Source organism: Marmota monax, unplaced genomic scaffold (genome assembly GCF_021218885.2).
Source record: "Marmota monax isolate L192 unplaced genomic scaffold, Marmota_monax_Labrador192_F-V1.1 WCK01_AAM20220418_F8-fsc00035, whole genome shotgun sequence".
Taxonomy (NCBI): domain Eukaryota; kingdom Metazoa; phylum Chordata; class Mammalia; order Rodentia; family Sciuridae; genus Marmota; species Marmota monax.
Genome location: NW_026691961.1, coordinates 14,910,761 through 14,935,222, shown reverse-complemented (window position 1 = coordinate 14,935,222; position 24,462 = coordinate 14,910,761). Strand labels below are relative to the sequence as shown.

The window sequence follows — 24,462 nt, the reverse complement described above, 5'->3', positions numbered from 1 at the left end:
GTGGGTGGACACGGTGGTGATGGTGTGGGACGTTTTGTCTCGTGGGGACTCAACGCTGAAGGTCCGTTCAAAACGCAGTGCTGGGGACCGGCCCTCCCCTGCCGCCTTCTGTTTAAGGCCAGGATGTTCTCTGAGGTGACACGCTCGCTCACTGACGTGCGCCCCCATCCTTCTCTTCTCCACGTGTCACGGGCCAAGCCTTCTGTGGGGTTCCAGGGACAAAGAGCCACAGACTTCAGTCTCTCTGCCCTTGAGGCTCTCACAGTCTTGTTGAGATGTGTTTTAACATGATTAATCAATGCGAGAATATTGGATTTCTCCAAAAGCTACTGTAGGGAAAAGATAATTATTCAAAGTCTTTAAATCTGTTACCCATTTTAATTGATTTAATTAGGTAAAATTCACAGAACTGTGATGCGAGAAGGAGCTCAGAAGGCATTTATTTGTCCCCGTTTCTTCTCTCTGCCTTTGGGCCACATAGCACCCAGATCATCCCCAAACCCACACATTTCAGAAGAGAGCACACAGAGGTCTGGCCATTTAGACAACCTGCCGTGACCGTCCACGGGAGAGGGCGGACCCGTTCCAGGACTCACGGATGCAGCTGTAGCACGGTCCTGAAAGACACAGGCGACCTGTGCCCCTCGAACGCGCGTGCGCACAGTGGGGTCCCGTGTGCTTTCCTGCTGAGGTGGTGCTAGACAGGCCCCGCACACAGTGCAGAATGACACGTGGCTGCAATGCGATCAGACCTTGGGGACTCTCGGCGTTTCTCGCATCCTGACAAAGGGCCCACCTCTGCCTGGTTGCAGTTTTCCATCCTCCCACGGGTGTACGCACCAGTCCTGTGCCAATCCTAAAGGACCCCAAGAGGCCGTGGGGGAGTGTGGGCCTGGGGACTGGGCGTGGAGTCTCAGGACCGGGTTCGGACACTGACTGGGCGCGTGGCCGTTTTCGGCCTCCCCCACCCTTGCCCAGAAATGAGCAACTTCCTGGGATCCTTCTGGGGCTTTGATGCACGGAGCAGGGTGAGGATGTACCGTCGCCTGCTTTTCTGAGTGAAAGTTTGGTCTCGTGTTCATAGATTTTTGCAGATGTCAGGACTAATAGGAACCCTTAGCTCAATGCAGATCACCGTGTCACGCAGTGTGTGAACACTTAGTGGTTGCCTGTTGTGCTCGGGATGCTCCGTGTCTCTGCCTGCAGCCCTCGAGGCCCTACACAGTGGGGTTCCTGCCAAATTGTTTAACATCATTTATCCTTTCTACTCCTTGGGCCAGAATGCCCTTGTCTACAGTTCCTGGAACCCCCAAAATGTACCTCGGGACACCTCTGTCAAGCCCCCCAATTGTGTCTCGCCTGAATCCTCCTTCCACATTCCCACGGGCCTCTCTCGGTCACTGGTCCTGGGTCTGCTCGTCCCCACATTCCCACCAGGTCTATGAAAGCAGAGACCCTGTGGGGATCTGCCTCCTAATCACGATCTCCGAGGCCTAGCGCGAAGTCGGCGCACGGAGGAGCTCAACCTGTGAGTGTCGGCGTGAACACATCGACGTTCACGTCGCATCTGCTACACGAGAACCTAAGTTGGCGTCACAGAAACGCGACTCCGAGGGGCTTACGTGGCACGGGAACTTGCTGGCCCCTGTAGCCAAGAGGTCCAGGGCCGGTGGCCTCAGGCATGGCACACCCCAGGGCTCCAGAGTGTCCTGTGGGTGTGTTTCCCGATGCTGATGCCTTTCCCCAGTGGGAGCCTGGGGCCAGGGAGAGTTGTTCTGTTGGAACCAGGGGGACTCGAAGGTGGGAGAGGAGGAACGGAGGGAAGGAGAGCGGGTGGGGGTGGCTCAACAGCAGCACCTTCCGTCTGCAGCTCCCTGATCTGCTGCAGAGCCTGGCACACAGTGGGTGCTCAGGTTTTAAATGGGTGGATGCGTGCTTGGCCTCCCCTGGCTGTAGGAGGGGCCCTCTCTGAGCCCAGACAGACAGACAGACAGACGACGGTTGTCCATGCCCGCCTCGCTCACCCTCTGCTTTCTTGCCTTTCACTGTTGGCAGGACCCGACGTCCACCTTCTTCCAGTTTGGAGCGTCCATCCAGCAGCAAGCCACGGTCATGCTCAAGATCATGCAGGACTACGACTGGCACGTCTTCTCCCTGGTGACCACCATCTTCCCTGGCTACAGGGACTTCATCAGCTTCATCAAGACCACCGTGGACAACAGCTTCGTGGGCTGGGACATGCAGAATGTGATCACGCTGGACACGTCCTTTGAGGACGCGAAGACGCAAGTCCAGCTGAAGAAGATCCACTCCTCCGTCATCCTGCTCTACTGTTCCAAAGACGAGGCCGTCCTCATCCTGAGCGAGGCCCGCTCCCTGGGCCTCACGGGCTATGACTTCTTCTGGATTGTCCCCAGCTTGGTCTCTGGGAACACGGAGCTCATCCCCAAAGAGTTTCCATCGGGACTCATCTCCGTCTCCTACGACGACTGGGACTACAGCCTGGAGGCGAGGGTGAGGGACGGTCTGGCCATCCTGACCACCGCGGCGTCCTCCATGTTGGACAAGTTCTCCTACATCCCCGAGGCCAAGGCCAGCTGCTACGGGCAGACGGAGAAGCCGGAGACCCCGACTCACACTCTGCACCAGTAAGAGAGGGCTCTTTGCTTGCTCCCAGAGTGGGCGCAGGGTTTAGTCGCCCTGATTTTTTTTTTTGCTTGTTTCATACTCATTGATGAAAATGTGCTCTGAAAACAGAGACTGTTGTGTGTGTGCAGACGTTTTGTTTTGTTTGATTCTGCCCTGTTTTCTGCATTTTCTTCCCATCTTGTTTTGAGATATATATCATCCTATTTTCATTTTTTTACAACTTTTTTAAATTCAAAAACTCTATCTGTCGACCATTTATCGTAATTATATCTCAAGTCTATCTAAATTCTTTGCAATGTGCATATCGTATTCTTCAATGTGGATATGCCATGGTTTATTTTTCGAATCTGCATAATGATAGGAATTTACTTTTTTTCCCCCAGATTGTTTTTCCGTTAGAAGTGAAACGCCAAGGATAATCATCACACTTGTCTCGTGAATCACATGTGCAATTGTTTTTCTAGGGTTGAGTCTAAGAGTGGAGTTTGGGGGTCATCGGGCAGGTGCATTTTTGATTTAAGTATCTATTGCCAAATTGTGCTTACCAAGTAACTGTACCCTCTACATTCACACCAGCATTTTGTGAAACTGGCCCACCTCCCACATCCGCAGCAGCCCGATATGCTTTGGTGAGCTGGATCTCTTCTGTGTCCGAGTGTCTTCGTAGGTCATTGGGAATCTTGGCAAGCATCAGTGCTAAGACGGAATTGCACTCCAGCATCTGGATGTATCATGATTATCTAACCTTTCCCATCAGGGTAGACGTCACGTTTTTGTTTCTGGGAAGTGTCACTGTACCTTGTGGCCTGTCATTATGGCCCAGCTGTTGATTTTAGCATCTCACTCCGACGTCATTCACATGTTTCTGCCTAACGTTCCCTGGTTTGACCTGTGCTCATTTCTCAGGTGGCCAGCAGGGGGCGCTGTGTAGGGACTTGTCCAGATTCCAGCTCTACCTGGCCCACTGTCTGTAGGACTAGACCATCACTGCACCTTTGTGGTGCTTATCGCAACGTGACGATGATGTCGCCTATACCGAGGGGGTCATGCTCAAACGTGAGCACCCACCAGAATCTTTGGGGGGTTTGTAAAAATACTGGGCCCTACGCTCAGAGTTTCAAGTGTATTCCTAGGTGTGGGGCAATTCCCAGGGGTTTCCAATCATGGCACATTCCTAGGTGGTGTGGACATTGCTGGCCTGAAGACCAGGCGCGGGGAACCGTGTTCTGGGGGTTGTCGTGAGGATTCAGTGAGATGCTGGGGCAGTGCTGCTTGGCACGGTGCCTGCGGCTGGTGATCATCTTACAACCCTCAGAGTCGCAAGTGAAGGTTCTGGTCATCAGAAATGAATGTCAGGAGACCTTGTTTGTCGATTGCCAGCAGGGTACTGCCAATCTGTCGCGTCTCAGGAAGATTCTAGGACTCTGTGACATTTCAGAGGTCACCTGTGAATCGGGAATTAAGGGGTGGGCGTGTGTGTGTGTGCACATACATGATGTGTCTGTGTGTGTGATACACCTGAAAAACAAACTGGATCAAGGAAGCTGCTCCTTTGAGGTTCTCCCTTCCTGGCTGGCTCCTCTCCCCCCTCCTTAACCATCCTGTTTCCGTGACGTCGTGTTTGCCATTCCAGGTCCTTGTCCAGATAGAATTCAGGATGAGACCCGAGTGCTGGTTCTGGAGGCTCGGCTGCTGTGAGCCAAGGACAGGGACTGGGCTAATGAATCCGCGCTCTCCTTAACGAGATGTGCCCTGCAGCCGGGATATCCAGGATGTAGCATTTTGACGGGAACTTAACTCAATTGTAAGGCAACTGAAATGTAATCTATATAGGAAAGGAAACTCCAGGAGGATATTGGCAAGACATCCAGGTCTTTCCAGGGACCACCTCGGAGGGCATTCTTTAAGGAGAGAGACCCTGCTGCTGGGAGCCGCTCTGCGCTCCTTCCACGAGTCGTACCTCTGAATGCAGCCGTTTTGTGAATGCCATTTCAGCCTAGAAAAGCCAGCAACTCTCTACGTCACCCTCCACTGCGAGGGTGTGATGAAGCACCTCTGTCCTGAGGGCTGGCGCTCACCCCTCCCCACCCCACGCTGTTCTTTGCACCACCTCAGGAAAGAGTGGCACCTGTCAGTCTGCCCTTGACTGACAGCTGGAGGAAGCCCAGGGAAACAGTTCAAAAAAATCACACACACTCTGTCTGTCTGCATCCGTCAGTCCTTCTGTCCAACAGACCCATGCTCGCCCTGGAGCGCACAGATGACCAAGGCGTGACTTCTGTCCCAGACACCATACTGACAAGACAGGAGATAAAGACAGGAGAGATTTGTCTAAAGACAGACTCAGGTGACAGGAATGCTTGTTGATTTCTTTTAAATATTGAAAAAGAAAATAGTGCAGGGTCTGCTGGAATACCCGGTCCTCGTCACAGAGAATGAAGGTTGACGCGTCCTGTTTTCCCACGTTTTAAAAGGAATGAAACATGAAATGATCATGTAAAGTCTGATCACATCTCACGCTGGCTCTGCTTTTCTCTCCTCCTCTCCGTGGGGGGGAAACTACTACCACGAATTTGACATGTATCCACATCCGCGCACGCCTTTGTAGTTCAGGTAAAGCCTCATGTGCCACGGCACTCCGGGCCACAGTTCTTCCCGATGGAGACGGATGGTACCTGATAGGTCAGAGTTCCCGTTGCCTCCACCTTGCGATTGGAAGTCCCCTCTGTGACGGGGACATGTCGTCCTGTGTTCCTCTCGGTGGCTGCCTTGCGTCCTGTTGTGTGAGCACTTCATCTTTCACCTGGTCATTCCCCTGTGACGGACACCTAGGTTGTGGTGGGAGGGGACCCTCACTCTGGGAGCTGACGGCAGAGATGCGACCTCTCCAGCCCGCGTTGGATCCACCCCCGTTTTTAGCGGGACCCCAGGACTCTCGAGGGAGGGTCTTCTCACTTCAAGCTTGAAAAGCTGGAGGAAGAAGTCTCACTTGGCAGAGTGCTGGCCACATACACAGCTCTCAAGATGTCCCCTGTGTGACGGGGAAGAGGCAAAGAGCCTCAGAAGAGTTGGATGAATTTGCACCTGCCCGTCTCATGATGCCCGACTGGGGCTCCGGTGTCCGTTCTGACTGGTTGAGCCACACCTTGGCACTAGCTTGACGTGTCACTTGGTGGCCCTCAGGGGCATTGCTCATGATTTTATGCATGGTCTTGTGTGGTCAGGGTATTACAGCAATAGGACCCAGGTCGGGCTGGGCAAGGCACAAGGGACTCCTACAAGGGGGCTCCTTACCAGGGAGGGTGTGTGGGTGATGTGACCACGCACCTGTTTCTGTCCCACAGCTTCACAAGAGCACAGTAGGGGAGAGGGGGAGATTTCCTTTATGTTTAATATTCCTCGTTTTGCAGAGGACACTTTGGAAAATGCTGACTGCTCTTTTCAAAGTTCAAAAATAGCTCAGCCGAGTTATGTAACCTCCTCCTTGCAACTGCGAAGTTATTAAACATCTGTCCCTTCGCCATGCGCAGAGCACATCCCGGGGCCATGGAGGTAAACCGTGACCTCTTTTGCTGGTGTGGGACCCGTTCTGTCCTGTTCATGAGTGGACAGGCTCCCCGGGAGATGGCGTGGCATTGCAGTTGAGAGTGTGGCCTCTGGGGCCAGGTGACCTGGGTTCAGGTCTCTGACCTGCCCAGTTTTAGATCTGAGACTTGGGGTGAGTCCATCTGTTCCCTCCAGTGCAATATGGGCATGAGAAAAGCCTCTCAGACCCGGGCCTGGCCCGTGGGAAGGCTGTCCATAAATGGTCTCTAGTGCACTCTGAGCATTTCCACTCTGAAGATATGAAATTCCAAAATGCTCCAAAATCTGAAGCTTCTTGAGTGTCAACATGGTTGGTGCTACAAGTGGAAAATTCCACTCCTGACCTTACGTGATGGGTCGGAGTCAAAACACAGTGCTCTAAAAACATGGTATAAGATTTCCTTCGGACTATGAGTATAAGGTTGTATGTGAAGCTTAAATGAGTTCCGTCTCGAGACTCGGGTCCCAGCCCGCAAGTATCTCGTTAGGTCTGTGCAGACAGCCAATATCGGACTACGTCCGTCCCCAGGCATTTCAGACCAGGGACACCCGACCTGGATTGATGAAACCTGTGGACAGAATTGGAGGGAAACAAGTGTCTTTGCTCACCAGAGCCCACGATATTTGTTCATGGTGAAAAAAGAAGACATCCGTTGCCTCCAGTGGACTAGCACCAGATGACCCAGAGAGCCACCGCAGGAGCCCGGGGCCAGCAGGGTGGCACCTGTCTCTTGTCTTCTCCGAGGTACAGGGCACCAGGACATCCCCTGGGAGAGCCCTACTCACCGTGGCAGAGGCACAGGAGCCAGGGAAGTGTCACGGTGGGCACAGCACCCCGAGGAGAGGAGCAGGACCCGAGAACTAGTGCCCCGGGGACGGGTGCCAGGCTTCTTTGGGGCGGTCTTACTCTTTCTGCCTGTGCTACGTCTCAAGGTGCTGGTCCCTGTGCTGTCTCTGGTCCTCCGTGTGGGCCTGGGGGAGTTTCCTACCACATTTCAGGGCTGTGGAGTTAGGGATGCACAACCCTGCGTGTGCAGCATGGACGTGTGTGCATGTGTGTGTGCACGTGTGCGTGTTGGTGTGTGCACCTGGGTCCCCTCTTCCACAGTGGAGGGGACACACTTTACATTACTGAGAAAGGGGTCTGAGAAGGGAGAAGGTCAGTATTTCTCATCTTGCCCAAGGATTGCCTGGGGAGCCTTGTGGCCCTGGGGGACGAGGGGCAGCGTGGTGCAGAGAGCAGTCCCCAGCTGTGTGGTGTGACCGGCTGTCCCGAGATTCACCACGTACCCACCAGGCATGAGTTGCTGACCACTCTGAGCCCCGGGTGTGTGTGTGTGTGTGTGTGTGTGTGCGTGCGTGCGATGCCATCTCTTCTTACTGAGGCAGACTTAAATGGCAGCATGTACGTGAGACAGCCTGGTGCCTGGCAGGTAGGAGGCATTGCACGCATAACCCTGAGGTCATTATCATTTTCTCATGATGGTCCTCATCGTCACTCTCAAGTGCACACCGGTTACATCGCAGACTGCACACAAGGTCAGGAAGAGAGTCATGGAAGGGTGTTTCACTTTTATTTTGTAACAACTGAATGATGACCTCTGTCCTGTGGCTCTATTTTAATCCTAAGAGATGGACATGAAGAAGTTACTCCACTAGAGACCAAGTGGACGTGATCCTGTGTATTTGTATCACAAACAAGTAGGAAAAAAGTCCCGCGCTGGAGTTGGGAATTGGTATTGAAGTTATTTGGCCTTGGTTGGCTCAATCATATGTTTTATGCCAACTTCTTGATTTGTGAAGTCAGGTTTCTGCTTGAAGAAGCAATGGCCCTGTGATGATCCCGAGAGGAGGAGAAACGGGAGGGGGATCCGCAAGTCAGAGCTTAATTTGTGTCCAACTTACATTGATTTCCTTTCCCAATCTTTGTTTCGGAAATAAGCATAGGAGAAGTTTCTGGCTTGATGACCCACACAGACACTGTTCCAAGCCCAGTTGGCATATTTTTATTTGACAATCAGAATCGTCACTGTTGGTTTCTTTTTAATACCACAGAAGGCGCCTGCCTGGTTAATTCTCTGAGCTTGACCACAGTTAAGCCTCCCTGGGTGAATGTGATAACTCTTAGCAAATATTTATCTGTGGGATCCCCATATGCTCGACCAACATGCTGCCAGTGATATCAGGCTCTCCCGAGACCGAGTCGCCCTGGGGTCCGGGCTGCAAATCTGATTGGGACCCTGAGCTCAGGAAAGGAGAGAAAAAGCTGAGCCTCAAAGTGAATCACAAGAGCTGAGTAGAGAGGGAACCCAGGGGCAGGTGCTGCTGAGAACAAAGCGTGCTCCGGGGCTCCGTGACTCTGCAGAATGTGCTTTTAAACAGTGCTGGGCCCAAACCCTCTCATCCTCACCATCCTGGGAAGTTGCTCTCCTCCTTCAAGCTGCCATTTCCTGGATTGTAAACAGAAAATTCCAACTGCAGAGGATTGTGGGGATAATCAATGCACATGAAGTACTTAGCCGAGCCCTAGGATATACCTGGCACTCTGCAGATATTCATTCCCCTGCTTTCCCCGGCCAAATGCTCAGCTTGACCTGACCACCTGTGTGTCCCAAAGGGCCCAGGAGAGGTGGGCCAGAGCCCCCTGGGTCCCAGCCGACAGCCGCCCTCCAGCACCATCTCTGTTTGTGCCCTGGTTCCTGGAACACAGCCTTCCCTTTCCTGGCTGGAAGTCAGAAGCGCCGTATGCCAGCCCTGCAGTGCACGTCAATCATTTCCAATTGGCATCCAGTGAATAGCTCGACAAATGGTGAAACTCGATGCTGGCAACTTGAAAAGGGCCAGAAGTTGGCCGCGACGTTACCTTGAGGGAAAGGTAGTTTGGGTTGTTTTGGGGTCACACATAAAGCCCAAATGTTGTTCAGATTTGCCTTAGGCCACAGGAGAGTCTCTGGATCTTTGAGCCAGATTGCCTAGTAATAAAATGTATTGATCTATTGATCGGCTTCCTCCAGGGTTGAATACGAGAGGTTTTCATTGTGAAACTGGTAATTTGGTCATCCATACAAGTCATTTGCTGTCACTCACTTCTCTGAAGAGAGAGAGCAAAGGAGAGCTGGGGCCTGCTGACAGGGGGCAGAGTGGGGTCGAGCTGGCTGTGAGCACAGGACCAGCTAGGAGACCACCATCTAGGTCCAAGACAGACAGACAAGACGGCCGCTTGGATGAGAGTAGCGACCATGCATCCAGCAAAATACGATGGACTTAATTAATGCACAGTTTTGGGGTGCAAAATGAGCATGGCTTGAGGGATAAATTGAGATAATAAAAAAGATGTTATTGATATTTTTTAAATTTGTATAGCAGAATGGATGGTGATGCTTTTTCCTAAACAAGAAAAGGGGGAGAAACATCGTGGGAGAGGGAGTCAGAAATATGTCTGATTTCAGACACATCCAACCGGACATTCCTGAGAGATCCGGGTGGAAATCTCCAGTAGGTGACCGAAGACGGGAGTCGGAACTCAGGCTGAGAACACAGTACAAAGGGCTTGGGATCATTGGTGGCAGTTGAGGTCCTAAGATGTGGCAAGAGGGCCCAGGGGAGAGTGGAGACTCAGGAGCATCGGCTTCAAACCATGAGGCGCTTCCTCCTGAATCGCTGACTCACAGGGAGGGGACTGTCAGGAGGAGCCCGGCTGTGGACGCCGGCTGCCCTTCTCCATGTGGAGACTCTGGTTTCAGTCCTGGTGTGTTGGTGGAGCCTGGTGGGTGTCTGTACAGCGTCTGTTCCGAGCTAGACCTCATGGAAGGTCCTACGAACCTGTCAACCACGTAGAATCCGTGGCTGTGGCTGATCTAGGTTTACTGCAACCTAGCAGAGCTAAGTAGCCACACCAGCAGTTATAATCAGCACGTGGTGACAGTAGGACTTTCACATGGTGACCAGCAGGCAGATCACCCCAGCAGTGAATCCTGTGAGTCATCGGAATCGGCAGCGTACTGAGCTGGGCACAGGCAGCGGGTCACGCTTTGGGTCTGGAGAGATGAGGCCGGGAGAGTCCGGGCAGAGGAACCACCTCTGCCTTCATTTCTTCTGGACACACTGGAGAAGCATGTGGCGTCCTACAAAAGGACAAAAATCCTTCCTGTCGAGGACAGGGAGGGGAGCGGGGTGGCGTGTGGAATGGCAGGTGCTCAGGGCAGGCTTGTTTGCTGGGGCCCTTGGTGACGGCCTTGGGGTAGGCCACACGCCGCCTCTCTTCCCTCCTAGGCGGGAGCTGGGGCCCGAGAGGCCTCTTCACGGTCCCCGTCCATGCTCCTGCCTCTCTGCCTCCTCTTCCTCCTGCTCTGACCCGGATGCTGCCTGTGTGCGGGTGCTGAGCCCCCAGGTTCCTGGTGACTCAAGTCTGGCGTGCATCCCGGGGACGCAGGAGTCGCGGTCCAGCCCGGTGGTGCTGCCTGTATTCTGCCTGGGCCTGGGAGCAGAACCACATTTCCATACAGGCCCCAAAGTTTGTTGAATGAATTGGCAGATCTGCCCAAGTCTGGTGTGTTGTCCAAGTCGCCACAGCCGGTGTCCCCAGGATGAAGTCCTGGCCAAAGGCAAGGGTGAGCACACAGGGCTCGGATTCCCACGGGATCCTGGGGCTCACGTCCTGCTCATTCCCATCACTGTTAGTGAAAGGGGTTTTAAAATTTTAATGTAATTAATGCACCACTGTCTGTGGGGAGATGGGAAACTTCATTTCCTAAGTTGCATTATGAAAGCACATTTATCTTAATATATGATGAAATGGAAATGTGAACTTGCTCTAATGATAAGATATATCATACGCTGACTAGCTCTTATTGTCTTTAACACTTAGCTATGAGTTAGGCTGTTTTTATTTCAGGAAGCAATCACCTTAATGCAGAGTTATACGATTGAACTATTTCACATGACAGAAGATCCAGAGGTGGTAGGACTTTAAGTACAGTACAGTCATTTTTTGGGATCTGCTTTTTGGGGAATGTGATCTTTTTTCTCTCACTGGCTTCCTCATTACTTCAAATTTTCTATCATCAGTCTCTGGGATGACTTCTATGTTTGTGGCCAAATTAGAAGATGATGTGCCTTTCCTTGGGCCAATTAGAGTTATTTGAAAGTGGCATGTGCTGCTGGGCATGGTGGCACACACCTGTAATCCAGTGATGTCGGAGGCGAAAGCAGGAGGATCTCAAGTTTGAGGCCAGCCTCCACAATTTAGCAAGACTCTAACTAAAAAAAATAAATAAATAAAAATAAAAAATTTAAAAAGGACTGGGCTATAGATCAGGATTAAAGTACCCTTGGGTTCAATCTCTGGGACCAAATAAAATGAAATAAAAATAATAGAAAAAGAAACTGACATGTTGTGACTGCCTTAATTCTGGGCTCCTGACCCAGTCACCGAGGAGGCAGAACCAAGCCAGAGCCCTTCCTGCAGCTGGGAATAGTGCAGACTTCCCCAGTACCTACTGATCCTCGAGGGCACAGAGTCTGGAGGAAGTGCGGTTCTGTTAAGAGTCAGGAAGAGAGAGACGGATGCTCGGCAGGCGGCCAGAGGCAGGTCACCACCTGTTATAGATGAGGAAACCGAGGTCAAGAGAAGGAACACAGCCCAGCCAAAGGCCACGACTGACCCAGCATGGGGCCTGCATTTGCATCTGTTGGTCTGGTTCTAAACCACTCTGTACTGTTGAAAGCTGCACACTGACCTGTGTGCGAGGGTGTGCGGGGTGTGTGTTGTAAGTCACATAAGCCTCAATGATTAGAAATTTAAGAGTTCACAAAAAGTACACTTTTCACTTATTTTGAAAAATATAAAAAGTTAATGAGAATGCTCCCATGTCCCTGCTGATGATGGTCACCTGGGAGGGAGAGGTGGCTGTCCCCCACCCAGGGCACCATTCATTGACCCCACTGGGTCATTTAATTCACGGACAAGCCATCTCCGTGGCTTCTTTAAGCATTTTATTTTATCACAAATGCATTTAATTTAATATTATTATCAGCCATTGCACTTTGTGTCCCTTAAGACAGGAAGATTAGGATGAGAATTAGAATGAGACAGTTTTGAGATTTGGCCTCGAGAACCTCGTACCTGGGTTTGTGCAGCTGCAACAGTGGACAACACAGTTCCCTCTTTCCCTGCAGCGTGGCTGTCAAACACTGTCACTCACGAGGAACCTCCAGTCTAGGATCTTCTACCATCAGATTCGCCCAAGACTGGAGAGGTACTGCTGATCTTTAACCCACATTTTCACAAAACAGTATTTGGAAACCCTCGCAGGGTGTTTTGGGGACATAGTCATTGGGGGGCTGACTGACCTTCTATGTAGCTGTAGGTTTTACACTTTCACTCCACTTGGGTGAGAATTGGAATTATCTGTGCCTAGCACAGCTGACCCCACAGTGAGAACTTAAGGGACTACCCAAGTAAAGTGCCCACTCGTCATCCTGGATTAATTTTTAGGTATTATTTTCAAGGTAGAAGAAAATGTTTGTTCCATTGGGAAGTTGGTGAAGTTGGTGACATGAATGGCAAATGGTGGTGACACGGATGGCAAATGGTGGAGTCTGATGGGACTCATGATAGTTGTTTAAGAGTCATTGCTGAAAATGTCAAGTGTGACATTGAACCCTGAAAAATACACGGTTCTGCTTTTTCTTCTTCATGCTACCGGGGTTTTCAATATTTGCAAAAATTACTTTTGCATTTGTAAATTTTAACAGCTTGGGTTGTGTTTGACAGATTTAATGGTCTTTCTTACTTTTATTAAATTTCATCCTATTGACTTGAACTTCTGCCCCAGGCAGAGTCAGTACCATGGGCTGTGTAGACCCTACGGACTGAAGGAGACAAAAATGGACAAAACGTGAACTGATTATTTTTGAGACATTGGATATGGACAAAGGGTTAGGAAATGGGCTAGTGAGTTTGCTTATTGTCCAGATCGCTGCCCTGAGAGCATTTCCAGGCTGCCACTTAAGGATGGGGGACCCAGGAAAAGCCTGAGATTCCTTGAGCTGGAGGGAAAGAGGTGAGCATAGGAATCCAAAGAGAGCTGATTAACAGGACAGACCTGCTCAGACTACCCTGGGGAGCTGCCTGAGATCCCAGTGTGTTGAGCTGCAGGGACTGGCACATGAGAGTGAGGAACTCTCTAGTGTACAGGAAAAACCAACTCTGAAGTTTAGAAGTACAGTGCCCATGTATTAATATTTAACAAATTAAATGTATAAATTAAAATGTATGATTTCTTGTATCCGAGCAAAAGTTATCAGTCATACAAAGTAGTAGGGAAATACGACTCATAATGAGAAGAATAAACATTATCAGAACTCATCCAGACTGAAATAAGTCATAGAATTAGCAGATGAGGATATTTCCACAAAGATTTACTGTAACACTCAATTCCACTGTTTCAAAAATTTAAATAGAGATATAGAAAATGACTTTAAAAGACTCACACCAAAATTCTATCTATGGAAGATACAATGTGTGAGACAGAAACTACACTGGATGGGACCAACGGCAGGTTAGATATCAAAGAAGAAAAGGTTGGTGGATTTGAAGACGAAGCCATTGAAACCACGCAAAATGAAACTCAAAGAAAACAGAATTTAAGAAATGAAAAGAGAGTGACTGGGGGGCTTACTATACGTGTACTGTGAGTCCCTAAAGTGGAGGAGGGCAAGAAGGATATTTGAAAAAACAATGGACAGAAAATATTCCAAATTTGGTGGAAACTGTAAACCCACAGTGCAAGAAACTCAAAGGATCTTGAGAATGAGAATCACGAGGGCCCACAACAACATGGTCCAATTTCTTAAAATCAGTGAAAGGTGCTAGAGGAAAAAAGAGACTCGGTGTGCACAGAAACACAAAGGAAGGGAGACAGCAGATTTCTCGTTGGGAGCAATAGACGTCAGAAGACAGTGGAGACTGTAACATAATGAAGAAAGCAACACAAGGTGGAATTCTTTATGTAGTGGGAATAACTTTCTGAATGCAAGTGAAATAGTCTTTTTACACACTGAATAACTGAAAGAATCCATCACCATCATATCCACACTAAAAGAAACGTTAAATAAAGCCCTTTGGGAAGTGTAAGAGAGGAGGGAGATCAGGAGAGAGGAGGGAGGGCCGGATGGAAAGTGGGGATCAGGAAGAGAAGTCAAATTCCATGCATGTGTGGATCTGTCAAGACGAACCCACCTACTCTTTGTAACTATAAAGCTTTAATATAAAAAGAATATTGGGCAATAAGATAAAGAAAAGACCTCTGGGGAAAAGGAAAGTGATATTATGTGGGAATGTGGATCAATGCAACAGAATGAAGAACACCTGAAATGAAAACTACCTGGTTAGTAGGTAAGAATCTTACAGGAATTTAATCTCCTTAAAAGATGAATGACTGTTAGGGGCTGGGGCTGGGGCTCAGTGGTAGAGCACTTGCCTAGCATGTGTGAGGCACTGGGTATGAGTCTCAGCACCACATATACATAAAATAAGGTCTATTGACAACTAAAAAAAATATTTTTAAAAAGATAAATCACTTTTAAAACAAAAATTCTAACAATGCTGCAAGGGTTTTACAACTTGGCAAAAGTAAAATATATGGCAATGATAGTACAAAAGTGGGAAATAGAGAAATGGAAATATATTATTTGAATTTTTTGAACTATAACGAAGTGATATAACATCACTTGCAAATAACTGGTTTAAAATAATAAACCCCAAAGAAACCACTAAATTTGAAAAGAACTATACCTAGTATACCACAAAGGAAATAAAAAAAAAATCATGAAGAATTATTTAACGCATTCAAAAGAAGGTAGATGAAAAGGGGGAAAAAGAAAGAAAAAATGGAACATATATGAAAAGCATCCAGATGATATTTTTAAATTCTACTCCATCATTAATCACATTAAATATAACTGGCATAAACCCTTCAGTTAAAAAGCAGAGATTATCATATTGAATCTTAAAGCAGGACCCAACTACAAGCTACCCATAAGAAACCCACTTTAAATATAAAGGCATAGATACCTTGAAGTTTGAAATATGGATAAAGATGTACACACTAGCACTAACGAAACGCTGGACTGGTTATATTGATAACACAGTAAATTTCAGATCATGAAGCATTTCAGTGATAAAGAATGTCACTGCATAATGATAAGTGAGTCAACACATCAAGAAGACATATGAGCCCAAATATTTATGCATCTAATAGAGTTTCAAAAATAATGAAGCAAAAAACTGATAGAATTGCAAGAAGAAACAAAAAAGTTGAAGTTGGAGACTTCAATACTTTTATTTCAATATTGATGGAACAGGCGGGAAATTATCAAGGGCACAGATGATCTTAACACCACAATCCAGTTGACTTAATGTAAACTTGACCTATTAGAACGCTCAACAAACAACATAATACACATTTTCTTTAAATGCAGACAGAACATTTAAGGATATACCATATTCTAGACCTTAAAGCAAGTCTGAATACATTTAAAAGGATTCACTCAAAGCATCAATGGCTATGTTGGAATTAATTAGAATTCAATAACATAAAGACCTCTGGAAAGTCTCCAAAATATTTACATACTACCTAACATTTCTAAGTAACTTATGGAACAAAGAAAAAAAACTAAAGATATTTATTCAAATTATCCTTTGGCAGAAATCCAAGCCTCTTTGAGAAACTATTCTTCATCAGGTGTGGGACCCAACCTTGATTCTCCAAGTCATGGGGGCACCTGGTTCTTGGCTGGCTTAGTCATTGCTCAGGAAAGGCATGGATTGGTGTCCACACAGAGGTTTGTGGGTGTGAGGGCAAGAACATTCTTCCTGGTAAAAATAATGGGAAATTGGGTCCAGATGGGTGTGGGTGTAATTCTCAGGCGAGCCACATTTCTTGCCCTCCTCAGAGTTTTTATGTGATGGTGGAAATAGTACCCAAAGATTCAGCACTTTGGGTCTTAGTCCAATTTTGTCCTTGTATCTGGCTGTCATCTTTTAAGATTAACTTTTCTAGGTCTCCACTTTCTCCTCTGTCCATCGATGGTCTTGGACACAAGAGTGTGGAGTTAAGTCGCATGGTATGTGAAGGGTGCTGGAGATCACTTAGACCCGTGATTTTTAATTACTTCCCATCTTCATACCTCAGGAAGCTTCAGGAGGCTCTTGTGAGATTGTCACAAACTCCAGCATTTTCTCCTTTCAGGAAAACCTCAGGATGCCAATGAGTGGTGACAAGGGCTACACTGATTTATGTTTTTTAAATAAATAATTCATAACATTTTGCTTAAGTTCCTAAAATACATTATTAGTTGTGACAAATTATCTTCGACTGGCTTCACGGAGTCAAGGGTGTTGATGAATTCTTTGTGCTGTATTATGGATGAGGAAGTTGGAGCCTGAAGAGTTGGGGTTAAGTCTCACTGTCTAGCTGATGGCAAAGGCGTGATGACGGTTAGACGCGTCGCTTCCACCACCAAAGCCTTCTCTCCTTCCTGGCTCTTTTTGCTAATAAAAGTCTGATGATGACGACGGCGACGACGATGATGAATTCCAGGGGCCGCCCTCACGTTACTTTTGTACCTGGCACTCAAACATGTGCTGGGTGGTGAATAGCGGACACTGCTACAGCACCTGTTCTGACGGAGGCGCTCTGTGAGGATTCTACATGCACCATCTTATTTCATTCTCATAACCCTGAAATAAGTTTAATTGTCTCCACTTCCATGTGAGGAAAACATGTGAGAGGAAAAAGATCCAGCTTTCCCAGGGTCACGGTAGAATCGGATCAAGATGAGCTCTCAGATACGGGCCTCAGGTCTTCTGATCCTCTGGCACTCGGGGAAAGAAAAGCCCACACAGACATCCGCCCACGGGGAGCAGGAGTCGTTGGCTTGACTTGAGTGATGTGATGGACGGGGATTTGTTTCATAAGCTATAAAACCTTTCTGAAAATGTTAATAGTCTCACTATCAACATAAATAACCACACTGCTACTAATAATTGATGTTACCATAAGGATCTATGTTGGCATTAAAAAGAATAAAACAAGCAGAGACCAAAGAGAGGATCTGGTCTTTCCTGGGACAATTTTCATAAGATTAGTCAAACACTCAGCTGCTAAGTGACTGACCCACGGTCATTCCAGAGTGAGTCCCTTGAGATCTTGTGCCTTCTGAGGACGGCCAATAAATCTTTACCCAGCAGTGAGCAAAAACATCACGGAGGAAATCTCAGCCATTCTGACTCAGCAGATAGAGGGAAATCAAAGTAGAAAGGAAGAGGGAAGCCAAGATATGATCTGGTTCTGGGTACAAGCCAGTTCATAATGGGGTTGTCTGCCTTGACACTTAGAGTGTTCAATTCAGATCCAGCATACGCAGGAGCAAGAGGCCTGTGAGCGACTGATTCAGTAGAGGAGGTGGTTGGAGTGCCACCATGATTCTGAACCACTTATTTGAGTTCAAACTCCATCATGAGCTTGATAAACCTTTTCCTTTCCAGACAGAGCATTTCTTAAATAGACTCAGCTCTCTGAAGGCCTGGGGGAGAGTGTTTTTGGTCATCTAGGTGAAAATGAAACAGGACAAAGAGAATGAAACCCATCCCCTGGCATCTGTTACACGTGCTCCTCTACTGATGCCCTGGGACCCTCTGGTTCACTTGTTCACTCATTTAGTTTTGTTCACTTACCTTTATTGTTGTTTGGATGTGAAGTTTGTCCCAAAGGCTCATGTGTTGAAGGCTGATTCCAGGGTAGCAACGTTCAGAGGGGGGCTCTTTAGACTGATCGCATCACGAGGGCTCCGACCTCATTATTGGGTGAATCCACCAAGGGATTCACTACTGGGTCGACCATTGGGAGGTGCTAGAAATTGTAGGATGTGGAACCCAGTTGGAGGTAGAGGGTCCTTGGGTGTTTTCGTCAGCTTTTTATGCCACTGTGATGAAAGGATCCAAACAGAACAACTGTGGAGGGGGAAAAGTTTATTTGGGGGCTCACAGCTTCAGAGGTCTCAATCCACAGACAGCAGGCTCCATTCCTTGGGGGTCGAGGTGAGGCATAACATGGCGGTGGAAGAGAAGAGGGAAGCAGCTCACATGATCAGGAAGCAGAGAGACACCCCAAATATAGGCCCCAAAGCCATGGCCCCAATATCCCACCTCCTTCAGCCACACCCTACCTGCCCTCAGCCACCCCTCAGTTAATCCCATCAGGTGATCAGTTCCCCGACTGGGTCGATGCTGCCATGACCCGTCATTTCTCTCTGAGCCTTGCTGCACTGTCTACGTCATGAGCCTTGGGGGCACCTCACTCCCAAACCATCACATTCGGGATGTTTCCTTTGGGACTATATCCTATCCCTGGCCCTTCCCCTGTCTCCACTGCTGCTGGCCGCCATGCGTGAGCACCTCTGCGCCCCTTGCTCTTCCACAAGTTGTTCTTCCTTAAGTTGTTCTTCTCGGGAGTTTTGTCACAGCCACACAAAGCTGAGGAAGGCACCTTTCACACATTCAAAGTCTGGTAATTGAGCTCTTAGTTATGGACAAGGGCCTATTATGCCACCCACTGTGTTGTGCACAACAGACCAGGTATGCCCAAAGCCCCTAGTCCAGTGAGGAAACTCAAAATAAGTGACCACATGTAATGTCAAGTTGGAATTAATATGGGGTGGGGGGTAAAGGGGGCAGGGTGAGAGATGGAGGTGAAGAAAGGCTATTTTAGGTGGAATGGCTGGAAAGATGAAAAATTTGACAGATACCTGAATTAAGTGAATAAGAGAGTAATGTGACAGTCTGGGACAAGAGCGTTCTGGATAGGGAACCAGGAAGTGCAAAGGCCTGGAACTGGGAAGTTGCTTGGAGGATCTGAAAAACTGCAAGACAGCCAGCTGGCAGCAGCCGAGTGGGCGAGCGGACGCGTGTTTGGAGAAGTGGGCCAAGTTCTACAGGCCTCCGAGGCCGGCGTGAGGGCCTCGGAAGCGGGGTGAGGGCCTCGGAGGCGGGGTCAGGGCCTTGGAGGCGGGGTCAGGGCCTTGGAGGCCAGGGTGAGGGCCTTGGAGGCCGGGTCAGGGCCTTGGAGGCGGGGTCAGGGCCTTGGAGGCCGGGTCAGGGCCTTGGAGGCGGGGTCAGGGCCTTGGAGGCGGGGTCAGGGCCTTGGAGGCCAGGGTGAGGGCCTTGGAGGCCGGGTCAGGGCCTTGGAAGCGGGGTGAGGGCCTTGGAGGCCGGGTCAGGGCCTTGGAGGCCGGGTCAGGGCCTTGGAGGCGGGGTGAGGGCCTTGGAGGCCAGGGTGAGGGCCTTGGAGGCCAGGGTGAGGGCCTTGGAGGCGGGGTCAGGGCCTTGGAGGCGGGGTCAGGGCCTTGGAGGCGGGGTCAGGGCCTTGGAGGCCGGGTCAGGGCCTTGGAAGCGGGGTGAGGGCCTTGGAGGCCGGGTCAGGGCCTTGGAGGCGGGGTCAGGGCCTTGGAGGCGGGGTGAGGGCCTTGGAGGCGGGGTCAGGGCCTTGGAGGCGGGGTCAGGGCCTTGGAGGCCAGGGTGAGGGCCTTGGAGGCCAGGGTGAGGGCCTTGGAGGCCGGGTCAGGGCCTTGGAGGCGGGGTCAGGGCCTTGGAGGCCGGGTCAGGGCCTTGGAGGCCGGGTCAGGGCCTTGGAGGCGGGGTGAGGGCCTTGGAGGCCGGGTCAGGGCCTTGGAAGCGGGGTCAGGGCCTTGGAAGCGGGGTCAGGGCCTTGGAGGCCAGGTCAGGGCCTCGGGTTTTGTTCAGCATCACTGGAGAGTCTGAGAAGGGCCAAGGTGGCCTGCGAGGCGACTCCGGGGCCAGCATAGCTGTGCTGGAGCCGCATTAGCTTTCTTATCCCCAGGACATTTCACCTCCTGCTAGAAAGGAACCTCGGGGGGCACGCGCGCTTTCTGTCTGGGGCGGGCGCCACAACCTCCCTTTCCCTCCTGCAGCCTGGGCGGTGGGCGGGCGGTGGGCGGGCGGTGGGCGGGCGGTGGGCGGGCGGTGGGCGGGCGGTGGGCGGGCGGTGGGCGGGCGGTGGGCGGGCGGTGGGCGGGCGGTGGGCGGGCGGTGGGCGGGCGGTGGGCGGGCGGTGGGCGGGCGGTGGGCGGGCGGTCCCTGTTTGGCTGCAGCCAATCAGAACGATCCCAGCCATCTCCCTTCGGTGATTGGTTCAGGGAGGGACACGCCCTCTGTGTAGGTGGAACAGAGGCGGAGGGCCATTCTACCTGGGACTGGGTCTGAATGTGCACCTGGGATTCCTGCTGCCATTTTTCTGCCTTAGAAGGAAACGAGGCTGAGGATCAGGGGGACTCATTCATGAAGCAGAATTAGGTGTGATATGGAGAAGGAGCAAGCCCTGATCAGACAGACGGAAGCCCGGTTCACGGATCCTTCCAGACGTCGACCTCCTAACTCCCCTCGGGGTTTATGTTCCTTGCAACCAAAAGAACTGATGGATGTGCACATTTGGCAGCTGTTCTGTAGCATTATGGTAATTAGCCCATGCATTATACTTGATAAGTTCAGTGAATTGCATCTGCCAAAGTAGAATTTGACCAACAAAAGTATGTTCTAGGTGAGAGTTTTAGAGAGATTGTTTTACACAAGTCCTGTTGGTCTTTAATCACAGACAGAAAATTCCTTGATGGACCTAATTTATGCTTAGTAGGTATTTGTGTCTTTGGAGGATTCAAGCCTGTATATTCATAGGCTTGGAATCATATTCCAGATTTTTCTGCCACTTATAGCTGTGGGACCTTGAGCAAGTAACTAAATATATGTGGACCTTATTTTTGTCATCAGTAAAATGGAAATAATGCTCGTCCCCACTCATAGTGGGGGAGTTTGTGAGAATTAAATAATGCATGCCAAGCATTTAGCTCAGTGCCTGGGACATAGTAAGCCATCTATGAATGTTCGTTCTTATGTAATAGCATAATCCTCAGGATAACCAAGGAAAGTGGGACAGAGAGGCCACCTGGATAGCTCCGCACAGCTTAATTAAGTGTATTTCATCATTCCAACTCCTTAGGGCTTTTGAAGGAAAAATAGACACTTTTTTTTTTTTTTAAATTTAAGAAGACAGTCTGATCAACTAAGAGACTAGGGTCAGGGCAGTCTTCAGGCAGGAAGTGGGAGGGAGGAAGTAGAGGAAGAACTGAGTAGAATGCATGAGAACCCATCTTCACTGCATCTGTGACAGTAATTCCACACCTGGAGCCACCTAACCGTGTCTTTCAAAGGCAACTTTTTTTAATGTAAGAGGAACTTGTATACGGGTGAGATATTGCCATATTTTATGTAGTCAAAGACTCCAGCAATTGTAATATGGTCTTTATTTCAGGAAAGTTGAAGTGTGGAAAGTTCTAGAACTGATTCAACAGAGCCGTGGTGCCTTCCTCACGCAGTGCACCAGCAGGCTCAAGGCAGATGGTACCACTCTCCTTTCATATATGATGAAATTGAGGTTGGGGAAAGTCACGTGACCTTCCCAAGGTCATAGTTGTGGGATGGCAGTCATAATGGCAGTCCCAGTGACGGCACCTAGTGTTCACCTCCAGGGTCTACACAGTGCAAACAGTAGGCCCCTGCTGTCTTCATGGCACTGCAGTTTAATAGGGAATTTAGGCAAAAGAAAAGTTAAAAAATGAATCAAATCAATGACGTTACACTTTATTGGGCTGCTCTGGTGCTGAGACGGAGACATCCAGGAAGAGAGAGGTGCTTCTCTGGGGCCAGCACACAATGCCTCTCTCAGAGGTGACCCTTCAGTTGGAAGCTGACAGCGGCAGAAGCAGACATGAAAAGAGCCAGAGAGACACGGTGCCAGGAGCCGCAGAGGGGGAGGACCTTGGCCTTCAGGAGCCAGGAAAGAGTACTCAGCCCCAGGTCCTTCTCACCCGGGAGGCTGGGTGCTCCAGGAGCACCTCCGCCCATGCAGAAGGGAACAGTGGGGTTCGAAGGTCGAGAGAGACCCGGAGCGGTGGCAGCGAAGGCGAGGCCTGTCCCTTCCCAGCACCCTCAGTCCTCCAGAAGATCTGGAAGTGCTACCTGACCAGCAGGTGCGTGTGGGAGCTGGAGACGTTCCAAGGGCTCCCAAGTGGGATGTGGTGGGGAGGGGCCCCGCCTACAAGAGGGGGGTAAGGAGGTCAGTGGAAGAGGAGCTGGCGGTGGACGGTGCTCACTGGCTTCAGCGGACCCAGTCAGGCTGCCACCGTCCAGCCCCCTGGTGGAGCACGAGGCGTCTGTGCGTCCCCAGCAGCATAGCGGAAGGGCCATTCCCAGTGGCTCTCGAAGTTATATCTTTCCTTCCAAATGGTTTTCATCTCAGGATTTTCCTTTCCCTTATTGAAAATAGAGGAAGAACAAAGGGACCTCAGTGATCAATGTCTGCAAATTCAGGGTGTGTGCAAAGCTCCCGCTCTCGGCTGCTGGACCTCCTCACAAGATGGGCGATGCTGTGATGCAACCTTCTCATTTTTCTTTTCCTGAGGACTCATGTCACAAAGCTTTGGACCATTGAGAGGCCTGGACGTAAAAGGGTGACCATTTTCATGTGCTTCTCCTTCATCATCATTTTAATTATTCTGACAACAGTATAGAGAGCTTATTTGTTAGAATAAGAAATCTTCAATCCTCATAACAAGTCTGTGAACCATATGAGGTTATTCCCATTTTACAGATAAAGATAACAAGGTTCATAGAGGTGACAGAAGATAACCAAGTTGACTCATAGGCAGTGGGCCAACTCGTGTGCCTCCAAATCCAGAAGATAAATGCTGTGGAAGATTGGAAGATGTGAGACTGTCCCACCTCTTGACCATCATGGTGGGGGCGGAGAAAAATGTGGAATGATAACAGCAACTAATGGGGTTCCCATTTCTGCTGGGACTGGTGCTCACCAAGCGCTTGGATTATGCTTGGAACACCATGCTGAGTTCTTTCTATTCAACAACCAATTTAATTTCCTCAACAACCCTGAAGCTGATGTTGTTAACCCATCAAATCCCAAGTTTTCGATTCTGCAAACAGAATAGATATTCAAATATTATTTCAAAGTTACCATAAGTGATATATTTGTTGGTGGCTTAAGTTTTTGTAAGTGTTCCCTATCTGGGATGATGGGACAAAATGGGTTAATATCTCCGAGAAACTGAGGCTCTCAGAGGTGAAATACCAACTCACCTCAGTTCTTCTCCTAAGGAGCAAATTGCAGACATGGTTTATAACCCCGACAGCTGAACCCCAGAGCCTGCACCCTCACCAGCACCCAAGCCATCGCTGGGGATGGCACACTTTTGATGTTTATCAGGATTTATGTCAATCATACCAAGGCACTGGGCAGAGGGTATTTTTGATTGTGAACCTCATCTTTTTATTATTCCTTAAAAATAAATTTTAAGAATATGATGCCATTATTCATGGACAAATAGAATCCAGCAAACTGTAGCAGTCCCTTGATAACTGCCTCTGCAGGCAGCTGCCATCGCACAGCACATCATATGCATTTTCTGCATGAATCAGCTCGTGTGGACCGTGGTGCTGGCCCCTGCCATTTCTTCCTAAGGAAGGGGAGTTGCTGTTAAGAAGACAATAAGGAGACTCAGTCGAGCCCAGGTTTGATCCTGTCAACCCACTGATTCAGGTTTCTTCCCGACTCCGTGTTGTGCACTGCTGTCAGCTGAGGCTTCTCCCACTTGCCTTGTTAAGGGTTGTGCACAGTCAATAGGATGCAAATAAATGGAAACCTATGCACCTCCCCGCATGGGGGAGATGTCTGCTGGCCGCTCTGCTGCTGAGCTGCCTCTGCAGCTTGAGGCCTCAGCTTCCAGTTGAGCCTCCTCGTCGCTGGTGGCTTGGCGACGGCTGCTGTCACACCCAGGTGATGAAGCTGAAGTGGCGTGAACAGCAAGTTCAGTTCGCTGGCTTCTCCTCAGTGCACTTCTGTGCCACAGCAGATCACATGTGGATGCCTAGGAACTAGTTCCGGAACGTGTACATTGGGATTTCTTTTTCCTTTTTTCCCTGTGGTTTAACGTGGTGAGAAGAACAGGAATAGACTGAGCCGTTCTGAAGCCAGATCTGATACTGAAAGCAGGTGCGGACCTGTCAGCCCCACAGCTGGTTGAGTTAACTCTATTAGACGGCCTTGGACAATTTTGTTGTCTGAAATAGAAACCAGTATG

General features: G+C 49.5%; 1 protein-coding gene across 2 annotated transcripts in view; it reads left to right on the top strand.

Annotated features, from left to right (window-relative positions):
- The window catches only part of Grin2a (glutamate ionotropic receptor NMDA type subunit 2A), a 335,101-nt gene that overhangs the window by 182,365 nt on the left and 128,274 nt on the right, over positions 1 to 24,462 (top strand). For both annotated transcript variants that reach the window (XM_058579798.1, XM_058579800.1), the window contains one exon: positions 2,056 to 2,648. In XM_058579798.1, the coding sequence (XP_058435781.1) occupies positions 2,056 to 2,648 (593 nt within the window). The remainder of the gene's footprint in view (positions 1 to 2,055; positions 2,649 to 24,462) is intronic.